Here is an 11,949-nt window from a genome sequence, read left to right as displayed (position 1 = left end):
GATGGAGTAGGTCATGGATGGCCCAATTAACGAAGGGATAGTTGAGAAATCAGATAGTCCCCGGTCAGCTCCGTTGTATTAGTACAGAAGAAGGATGGGACCCAACGTTGCTGTGTGGACTTCGGGGCTCTTAGCATAACCGTAAACGACTCATACCCACTGCCAAGAATTGATGATACTCTTGATGCCCTAAGTGGAGCCAGGTGGTTTTCAACTCTGGACTTAAAGTCAGGTTTCTATCAAGTAAAAATAGCTGAAGCAGATAGACCCAAGATAGCATTTAGTTATGGCCAAGGTCTCTGGCAATACCGAGTGTTGCCATTCGGGCTCAGTAATGCTCCAGCAACATTTGAGAGGCTGATGGAACGAGTATTGGAAGGCCTACAATGGAGGATAGCCCTAATGTACCTGGACGGGGAGGTAATAAGTAATTGAATGTATGCGGACAGAACATTGTTGGCCACGTGAGACGTGAGTTATAGCGTTTGTTATAGAGCGACTGTTGAAATTAAGTGTATCGTAAAGTTGTATTCGGAAAGAATAAACCACTTTTAATTAAGAAAGGACTTTTGTCGCTAAAGTTTAGTCGGAAAGAATTTACGGAAACTTAGCTAACGACTGGAGGCGTAACAGTATTCTACATATAAATTGAATTATTTAAAAAATTGATTTCAATGTGTATCAACATACGATTATGTCATCAATGTCCCAAGTAAAACTATTACTTAACGATAAAATCATTATAACAGTGTTACACATGTCAGTTTTTATCATACATTCATTTGAAGGAAACAAATAATTTACAATTGTCTGTCATGAAAGAATTTTATCATACTGTTGCGTATCTGCTTGTTTGTTAATTTCCAGTAGAAATTCTTACTGAATAACTTCAGTGATACAAGTCATTTCTTGATTAAACCAGTTTATTCTTTCTCGATACAACTTTTTGTTATACACAGCATTTCCACAGTCACTTTAAATTTAACAACCTTTATAACACACGCTATAAATAACAGTGATTCACACACTTTACTTACGGTGCATACTATTCGCTTGACTCAATTATCTATCTCTTCAATCCCGCTGGTTTTTCTCGCCAGGATTATTTACTAAAAAGAGAGGGCGTTTCGAATGCACTCGGGTCTTCGTGATCCTTCGAGGAACTCCAGCGCGCAGGCTCCAAGCGTCGCGTGACTTCCGCTGCCGTAACAATACCTAATGTTTTTTATAAATGTTGAATAAATTAACATACAGATTATAATTTTTGTTTGTTAATAAACTCCGCAGTAAATAATTTTTCTACATAATAAATGTGATTAATTACTATTATAGAATAGAACTTACATATTTGAGGACTGAATTTGTTTCTTCATTAGAGATATAACTTGAATCACATATACGTATGTTCAAAACAACAATTTCAAGTACGACCTACAAAGTTGATTGCATTTGTGTTATTTCTAACTGACGTCATTAACAATGAAATTATACAATCACCAAATAATAACTTCACCATTTTTGACTTACAGCTAGCGGTATGTCAACCTTTTAATGAGAAGAGAATGGGTTGACAGAAGTTAATGTTCAACTCTGACGTGTTTCATATTCAAGGCAACTGACAGGCTTGGTTTTAGAAGATAAACAGGGCAAAATGTCAAGTTTAGAAATTTTTTGACCTCTAGTATTAGCTAAAACAGATAACACTTTCGTTTGAACATACGGAAAACTTTTATTAAAATAAAAATCAATTATAATACACTGTCTCTATCTAGGTATTTACATTATAATTAACATTGAAAATAAACTCTACATAAATATGAGTTGTTTTTTTTACAAAACACTAAATGTGTATTGACGCAAATCAGTTAAATACAATTATATATTTCATTTGATTGTACGTTTCTAAAAATATGTTTATTAACGATAACACATTATCGCTATCTATGTATTTATATTCATTATGTCAGAAAAACACGTAGGTTCAAGAAGTCTTTATACAAAATGATAAAACCCTATCACGTATTTACATTAATCTTAATATTAAAAATATATGGTTCAACTTCGACATAATCATAAATTGTCTACATAAATTTAATGTTCACCATATTTTAACTACAGTTTTTGTATGTCATTGAAAATTAAAAGTCAGTAAACATAGTTCTTTGACTTTATATGGTGATACAAAACAATAAATATATATTCACAATATCTGATGGGACATTTCACTTAGTGTACATACAGCCCAACACACAGCAAACAGTCATATGTTCAGACTGTGTCAGTCAGCTTAGAATAATTTTAAAAATGAAAGATCTATTCAATTCTAAGTTATGATATTTACATAAAAATATGAATTGTATGATATTTCTTTCTAAATTAATGTCTAAATATTATTTTAAATATCTCATATTATAATGTCTTTAACCTGTGTTATTACATATTCAGACGAAATACTGCATAGAACGACATACATGATAAAGTTCACTTCCCAGTTGACCAAGTCTATTTCACATAAACTAAAAGCCAATTATAATTCATTGTTGCTATGACGGGAGCATTGTCATCTTGAAATACATCCCTCTCTGCAAGACAGAAATGCTGTAACAAGGGACAAAGATGATCACTCAGTACCATTAAGTAACGATTTGCATTGACCTTGCCTTCAAAGGGTATGAGTGCACCAAACCATGCCAGGGAAATGCGCCCCACACCATTAAGGAACCATCAGAACCTGTTGGAACCAAGCACTGATTTACATGACAATATCACATTTCTCCACTGCTCGGTAGTTCATTGTCTGCACCACATATTTGCACCATTAGACGCGCAATCGTGCATTGCCCATGTGATGAGCGGTTTGTGCATTGCAACCCGACTATGGTATCCCGCTCTTTGGAGTTCTCGGCGGACCGTTTTTGATGAAACTAGCTTGTCTCGCCCAAAGTTGAAGTTTGCAGTTAATTGATTTGTGCTAGGATTATTGCTTAATTAATGGACGAGCCACCTGTTGGAACCAAACACTCAGGTCTGTAGAGTTCTTTAGGTTGGCACCACACTTGCAGTCGTTCATTTGTCGAGAACATGGTGAAGGATGATTCATCTGACCATATCACATTTCTCCACTGCTCGGTAGTCCATAGCCTGTGCTCTTTGCACTGCAACCCGACTATGGTATTCCGTTCTATGGAGTTATCGACGGACCATTTTTGATGAAACTGGCTGCTCTCGTCCCAGGTTGAAATTTGCGGTCAATTGATCTGTGGTTACTCGCCTGTTTTGGCTTGCAATTCAAATTAATGCACGGACATCACGATCCTGCGATTCACAATCTCGATAACTTCGCTCGCTCTCTACGAGTGCAAAAACACAGAAACAGAATCGTATATTACCCGAAACTTGCCGTGACTACTGTTCACTTTATCGACCATCCATCGGTTTTTCTCTGCCAGGCTTATATACTAACAAAGAGGCATTTGGATCACACTCGAGCTTCCCCAATCATTCATGATCATTCGAGAAATTCATCACGTGCCACCAGCGTCACGTGACTTCCGCTGTCGTAACAGTGTATAAAAGTTTCATATTAGCTGTTAAGTTTTCTATCCACAAGTCTAAATATATGAGGCCCTAGGAGGGCGTAATGAACACGCTTGATCTTGTACTAGCGTTAATTGAATTAAGGATAACTAAACTTGTATAAAAGAAAGAAAAGATGTAACTATATGATCAGGTAATTCTAATATACTAATAACGAAATAAAATATATAGATAATTTGTGTTGCTGATTTCTTTTAAAAGAGAATATTTAATTGATGCATAGAAATATTTCGAATGCAGTCGTCACATTTGGGTTCTTGTAAGTTCAGAGCAATTGACTTATCTGTTGACAAGACGATGAAAATTATTAACACGGGTAAGGTCATACAAATTAATTGGTCATGTTTTATAAAATAATTCACATAACTGTTTAAATTTATGAGTTTTGTATTATTATGAAAGTAACTCGAATGTTATAAACATTTCGTTCATCTCGTCTTCCATATTGCCTTTAAATCAGGAGATACTAAGGACAGATGTTTTGGAAAAGTTCTGAAAGAGAAGAATTTACTGCACTACTGTAAAGGTGTCTGTCGACAACCGTGTAGGTAAGGAAAGATGTATTTGCTACGCTTAGTGATGTTGTTAGTAAACATCTAGTTTGTGTTATTATTTAATGTTAACGAGTGGTTAAAATTGCTTGTATAGTGTTATTACTATGTGCTAAGTAGTAATTACTAAACTGATGTTAAGTACCAAGTGATGTTGTTAGTAAACATCTAGTTTGTGTTATTATTTAATGTTAACGAGTGGTTAAAATTGCTTGTATAGTGTTATTACTATGTGCTAAGCAGTAATTACTAAGCTGATTTTAAGTACTAAGTGATGTTGTTAGTAAACATCTAGTTTGTGTTATTATTTAATGTTAACGAGTGGTTAAAATTGCTTGTATAGTGTTATTACTATGTGCTAAGTAGTAATTACTAAACTGATGTTAAGTACTAAGTGGTAGTTACTTAACAAAGAATTAGTTGTAATATCAGTTTCTAAGAGATTAATAAGTGTTGGTAATAAGTTAAACTTCTTCTGATGAAAACTCAAGTAATGAAACAATGATAAGTAAAGCTTATTTTTAAAATACAGGGTTGAATTTGTTATATTAAAGGATTTTGGTTATTCAAATCAGGAAATCACGCGACAAATGCAGTCGATATAAAGTCTTCGCGGGGGAATGGAATGTATCAAAACTACAACTAATATTGTCTGTTTTTGTGTAGGTAGTGTTATGCCACAAAAAATTGATCGCTTATGTAACAACTTTTCTAATGCAAAATATTCATAAACTGAGATTAAAAGAATGTGTTCCAATAGATGATTTACAATTTCAAAGACGAGGATATTGCTTGTGCTTAAAGGCTTAAAAACATCTGGTCATCTTAAAAAAAATCTGGTCATCTTGGAGCAACAACTTGTACTTCAGCTTTGATAGGTAAAGGTCGGTTGCTTGTGACAGGAAGAACCGACGAACACAAAGATCAGAGGTAATAAACGTCCAAATGTCCCAGGAAACATAATAAGGAAGGATCTTCGTGTGAAAACGAGGCCAACTGGTTAGTGGTTCACCAAGATAAGGCTTCAAGTCATGCATACCTGTTGTTCGACTGCTATATACCTCACCAGCTGGAGAATGAAACGGATATTGATCTATTGATTTCTGTGCGATTTGACTGTAAAAATAAGAGTTTTGAAATCGTACACTATATGGACTATGGAAAGTAAGCAGGGAGAAATGGTGTCTTAGATATTACATGGAACTTTTCCAATTGAAACTACACTGTAAGTCAAAATGCACGATCGTCATACAGAGCATGACTGAATGTAGCTACATTGGATAATGATGTGGTGAAACTTTAAGATCGTTTAAACATAGCACACTCAAACCTTTGAAGATTTTAAGTTACTTATCTGGATAATTACAAAAATAAAGATATTAGATATTACATTCTTATGATGGAACTTTTCCAATTGAAACTACATTGTAAGTCAAAATGCACGATCGTCATATAGAGCATGACTGAATGTAGCTACATTGGATAATGGTGTGGTGAAACTTTAAGATCGTTTAAACATAGCACACTCAAACCTTTGAAGATTTTAAGTTACTTATCTGGATAATTACAAAAATAAAGAAAAGTTATTTAGCAAAATTAAATCACCTAAGAAAATAAAAAAAGAGAGAGAGAGAGTTTAGTTTTTCATTCTGATAATGCGATTCCTAATCTGTCAAAGAAGAACGTGTATTGGTTCATGACTTAAAATTTAGTATTCCACCAAAAAGACTCAAAATTCAAGATTATGTCCGAAAATCTGAACAGTGATGTTGGATTAATATTTTTCAACTATTAAAGTAAACCATTGCAGAAAATGAATCGTTTTCTTTTAGTTAAACACAAAGCTATAAAATTGGCTATCTGTGCAGTACCCATTATGGGTATCAAAACCCGATTCCTAATGTTTAAATCTCCAGATTTGCTGTTGAGACACTGGAGCTTAAATAAAGAAAATAATGCATTTCAACTCATAAATTTACATAAATATGGAAATACAGCAAAAAGAAAGTCAGGAAAAGGTAAAAGTATAGATAATTTATTTAAATCAAAACCATCGTGTTCTCATTCTATTTTGCCATGAAAATCGCTGGCTTGGTGAATTTCCTTCCTCGTTTTAACCAATATAATATAAGTAGTTAGGGGTTACCCGCCCGGCACGCTGCCAGAGGGCGCCACACGTGTGTCCAGGGTACGTGAACATTTTCTCCCATTGACTTTCACTCCCATGGGTTTTCACATAGCACAATATATTGCATTATATTTGTCACTGCTAGGGTGTGCATTTTGCATATTAGTTTCTAGATTCTTTTGGTGCCTGAAGTTGATCCAAATTATTTTGGTTTCCAATACCATTAAGAACATGTATATTATATTTGGAAATTCCATATCTGAACATATCATTATGATTAGAATGTATGAATATTTTGTATCAGAAAGGGTGGTTATATACGATTCTCAACAGTGACAACTTTTCAATGGCCCTCATACTACCCATGTAACCTTCAAAAATGTCAGAATGTAGTTCTGATACAGTCTGTTCCACTGCGACCATATACTGGTTGTGGTTGTCATGTGACTTGCTGATTCAAATATTTAAATCTTGTTAATATAAAGTACACAACCTTCTATAAACATTATTCTGTTTTTCATAAGTAAGGATTCACTTGAAAAGTTTTTTTTTTTTGCTGTGCAAAACTTGAAGATAGCTTTTATATACGGAAACATTTGTTAGCTGAATTCTTGCACAGATCTTAAAATATAATGTTGATAAATGGAAAAATCGGCACATGTAGATCATGAGCCGATGTTTCCATTTATCAACGTCAGATTTTAAGATCTGTGCAAGAACTCAGCTAACAGATGTTTCCGTATATAAAAGCTATCTTCAAGTAAGGATTAAGTTGTTAAAAGTAATGTAATGAAAATGGCAATATTAATATTTACAATCAATAGATAAGCTCAACAAAGCTATGGAGATTTACTGTAACTAAATGGTTAATATATAATCAGTGAACAATTTCAAGAAAAGCCTCTGAGATAAATGAAATAAGTAACTGCTTGACATGCATGTATAAATGTTTGTGATGTAATAGTACAGGGTGTCCGTTAAGTTTGTGTGTAATATATTAAGCTACTCAGTAAATTGTTTGAGCTCTTCTAACCTCGAGTATTGAAACTCGAATTTAGCATTGTATATCCTCAAACTGACTGCTGAGCCATCATGAGTTCGGGTAAATTGGTTAAGATGTGAAGTTTAAAAATATACAAGGCCTCACCAGAAGTATTTGAACACTCATTGAGTATGATTTCAGGATGTTGTGTAAGGAAATCTACTGAGTAAGTATAAGTATATATATTGTTATGACAGCGGAAGAAACATGACACGAGTAACACGTCATGAGATTCTAGCTCGTAGCAACTGTAGTCTTCTCTATGCGCCCTCTATTTGTGTATATATAAGCCGGCAAAAGCTGTGACGGGATGAATAATTGCAGATTGAAGAGATAGAAACAGATAATCGCGTCAAGTCGTAAGCAAAGTGCGTGAATCGTTGTGAATTATAGCATGTGTTGAAGTTAAAGTGACTGTGGAAATTAAGTGTATTGCAAAGTTGTATTGAGAAAGAATAAACTAGTTTTATTTAAGAAAGGACTTGTATCGCTGAAGTTTTTCGGTAAGAATTTATACGGAAAATTAACCAACGACCAGAGATGTAACAGTATACCAGATTGCTAGCCTAGCTTGCCAAAGTCTGAGAACATTCCTACAAAATTGTAATTTTCAAAGAGGATGTTACAGGCTAACAGAAAATCGATACATGATGTTATAGCATCTCTTGTTCCACATGGTATACTGTACATAAAACAATTCGATGCTATTAGAATACAAAAGTATAACATCTATCATATTATTTTTAAAATTATCAGAAAGTGTTGATTGGGCGTAAAAAGACATTTGCTTGTAAATATTTTACAAAAATTCCCGAAATTATCATTCATAGAGGTTAGTATCATAGCGGCCACTTTTGAGCCAGCACGATCTGTGATGTGCCCTTTATGAATCTGCATTCTTTGGAAAAGATGGAATATTGAAACCACATTTCATCTTAAGAACGTTAGGCACCATTATTATTAGCACTGGAATCTTATCTTTAGGATTAGCCACGAATTTTGCTGGGCTCATGAGAACTATTTCATTCAATGTCAAACGATGGCCTGATACGAACCTAGAAGCAAGCAAATAAATACGTCTCGACTGTGATTGTGCTTGCAAATGTGAAAAAGTTTGGCGGAAAATGTGCAAGTTATCTGATCGTCTATATGAATGTTAATGAACTCTTAACTGATATTAGACTGCACCAGTTTCGTAGAATAGCAGCTGTTAATAATGGCAATGCTATATTGTGATAGGATAGTGTTTTCTAGGGAATAACGTCTCCTCAATTTGGATATATTTAATATGTTAGTGTTATGCTCAAAACTGCTACTGAACTGAGTCTGTAACTAGTCTTCGAAACTTCATCACCAACACTTTCCATTCCTTTAAACATTTTCAATGGTTTTTCTTCTCTAATGATGATATTTCCTGCACGAGCAACATCCAATCTTTTGTCTTTACCCTGTTGCTTTTACTTATTTAATGAGAGTTATTTCCTGGAAGAGCAACACAGTATTTTGTCTTCATCCTGTTGTTTTTTTCTTCTCTAATGATGTTATTTGCTGAAGAGCAACATCCAATCTTTTGCTTCTTTTTCTATACTACACATCAAATTAATCTTGACTGTTTAAACTTTACTTTATACCATGATTCAAAGCTTCTTCGCTTAACTGAAACAAAAAACATAAACAAAATTATTCATTTCAACTCCTGTATATCCAGAGTTTGCAACATTTCAAGAACTTTGGAACTGATGAGATTTTATTTCATTGTCTTTTGAGGTTATTGAAGTTCATACAGGAATTATCGAAAACACTACTGTATTCCCAAATGAATATAAAAAATAAAAAATCGGGACCAAGTTATACTGAACGATTTATAGCCATTTAAATTTAATTGTTAATAAATTTGAATCATTTTATGTGATGCATAATAACGCTGTCTCTCTGTTTCTGATTTCATAATTATCCGACTTATTGGCCTAGATACTTAACAAATCCGGTACTCTTGCGTTATAATTTTTAGCTTCCCTGTTATTGCTTTCTTTGTTTTCCTGAGGTACTACTTGAAACTTATTGTACAAGCAAATACACTACATCCATGTATGGAAATACAAATAAATTGGATTATGGACATTTGCGTACATTGTATTAATACAGGGACATTGGTAAACACTATATGAACACAAGCACTATAGTCAACTTGAATTGATTTTTTTTCTAAATCTTTAAAGCTTCCTTTTTAAAAATGTAAGAGAAGAAATGCATTGTTACGTCTCTGGTCGTTTGTTAATTTCCGGTATAAATTCTTCCCAAGGAACTTCAGCGATACAAGTCCTTTCTTAAATAAAACGAGTTTATTCTTTTTCAATAAAACTTTGCAATACACAGAATTTCCACTGTCACTTTAACTTAAACACATGATATAATTCACAACGATTTACACACTTTACTTACGGTCATTACCTCTCACTTGACTCAATTATCTGTCTCTATATTTGTCATCTGCAAAATATATCTCCGCTTTATTTGCCGGGCTTATATACTAAAATAGAGGGCGCCTAGAAAAAACTAGAGTTGTCATGGCTAATATATCCACCTTGTGTGAAAGACAGTTAATCATCATTTAATGTATTTAATTCACTTTGAAATTTACTAATCTTTTCCATTTGTGTGTGCTGGCTTTCTCTCAACTGTTGGAGTCTTTCTTCCTGTTTCTTTTCTTGTTCCAGTTGCCACTGCTGTAGTCTCTCTTCTTGTTTATTTTCTTTATCCTCCAACCACTGCTGTAGTCTCTCTTCTTGTTTATTTTCTTTCTCATCCAACCACTGCTGTAGTCTCTCTTCTTGTTTATTTTCTTTCTCATCCAACCACTGCTGTAGTCTCTCTTCTTGTTTATTTTCTTTCTCATCCAACCACTGCTGTAGTCTCTCTTCTTGTTATTTCTTTCTCATCCAACCACTGCTGTAGCCTCTCTTCTTGTTTATTGTCGTTCTCCTCCAACCACTGCTGTAGCCTCCCTTCTTGTTTTTTCTTTCTCATCCAACCACTGCTGCAGCCTCTCTTCTTGTTTTTTCTTTCTCATCCAACCACTGCTGTAGCCTTTCTTCTTGTTTTTTTCTTCGTCATCCAACCACTGCTGTAGCCTCTCTTCTAGTTTCTTTTCTCGTTCTTCTTGTTTATTTTGCTGTTCTTGTATTGCTTTCATCAAATCTGCGAAGTCGTAGTTTGATTTGGCACTTCTCGTTTCCATCTTTTTTTTCCTTTTCTTCTTTTTTTATCGATCCCACTTCTGACACCAGTTTGTTACGTCTCTGGTGGTTTGTTAATTTCCGGTATAAATTCTTCCCGAGGAACTTCAGCAATACATGTCCTTTCATAAATAAACTAGCTTATTCTTTCTCAATACAACTTTGCAATACACAGAATTTCCACAGTCAGTTTAACACACGCTATAATTCACAACGATTCACGCACTTTACTTACGGTCACTACTCAATTATCTGTCTCTATATCTGTTTACATGCAAAATAAATCTCCGCTTTATTTGTCAGGCTTATACACTAAAATAGAGGGCACCTAGAAAAGACTAGAGTTGCAAGAAACAGTCATGGTCCTTCTGGAATCTCACGACATGTTACCAGCGCGCATGCTTCCAGCGTCACATGACTTCCGCTGTCGTAACAGTATAAAGTATCATTATCAGTAAACTATCTCACTGCCATGGGCATACGTTTCTTCCTCTAGAGCACTTCTGAACACATACGAGTTTGTTTGTTTGTCTGTGTTGTGCCCACCACGGGTATCAAAACCCGATGTTTAGCGTTATATGCCCTCTAAAGACCACTGAGCCACGAGGGGGGAAAAGAGTTAAATCAACTAACCTACCAGAATGCTGGATTATTTATCTTGATCATGACGAAAAGTTCGACAGTTGAGCTTATATAATACACTGTGTTAACATTCTAAAGTTTTAGAAAACAGTCATTGTTAATACACTTTTATGTATCATTAAATTGATATTATTTATATTATTTACAAATGTGTGACTGTTATGAAACGTCACAAGAGTATAACGTACACAAGGAAACGCACTGCATGATAGTTTAAATATAAATTTGTCGATTCTTGCTACTTTCACATTTAAGATGAAGATGTAATTTTTATGTCGTAGAACTAGCCCAAAATATTAGTAACAAAATGACTATTTACGATAAGGAAATCACTTGGGTGTTGTTTCATTCGAAAAATATTTTCGTACACTATCGAAAATTCTTATTGAGGTTTTTGTTTTATCTTCATCTAATTAGGGTGTATAATTTAAGTTACCAAATGTTTTATAACAGTTTACTTTGATTCATAGATTGTGCCATAGGTTTTTTGTACATGTACTTGCTGTCAGTTATTATGTTTCTTTTATTTAGAAAAATAACTTACGTCATAGAAGAAGAAACGAGGGTCTGGCCTCTACCAAATGAAGAAGATATGGCAAGTTAAAGTGATAAGATTACATTTTTTTATATCTGCCATATTGTTCACTCTATGAAAGTTTTAATTGTTTGTTTATAGTATTGTTACGCCTCCATTCGTTAGTTAATTTTCCGTAACTTCGTTCCGACGAAACTTTAGCGACACAAGTCCTTACT

The 11,949-nt window shown here is 34.2% G+C and overlaps 1 protein-coding gene across 1 annotated transcript in view; it reads left to right on the top strand.

Annotated features, from left to right (window-relative positions):
* Positions 1-11,949, top strand: part of LOC111089600 (degenerin deg-1-like) — a 36,391-nt gene that overhangs the window by 10,056 nt on the left and 14,386 nt on the right. Inside the window, exons 4-5 of the mRNA XM_022402411.1 lie at positions 4,058-4,145; positions 11,728-11,791. Of these exons, the coding sequence (XP_022258119.1) occupies positions 4,058-4,145; positions 11,728-11,791 (152 nt within the window). The remainder of the gene's footprint in view (positions 1-4,057; positions 4,146-11,727; positions 11,792-11,949) is intronic.

Source organism: Limulus polyphemus, unplaced genomic scaffold (assembly GCF_000517525.1).
Source record: "Limulus polyphemus unplaced genomic scaffold, Limulus_polyphemus-2.1.2 Scaffold6743, whole genome shotgun sequence".
NCBI lineage: Eukaryota > Metazoa > Arthropoda > Merostomata > Xiphosura > Limulidae > Limulus > Limulus polyphemus.
The sequence above is the reverse complement of the archived record's forward strand: the minus strand, read 5'-3'. Positions and strand labels throughout refer to the sequence as shown.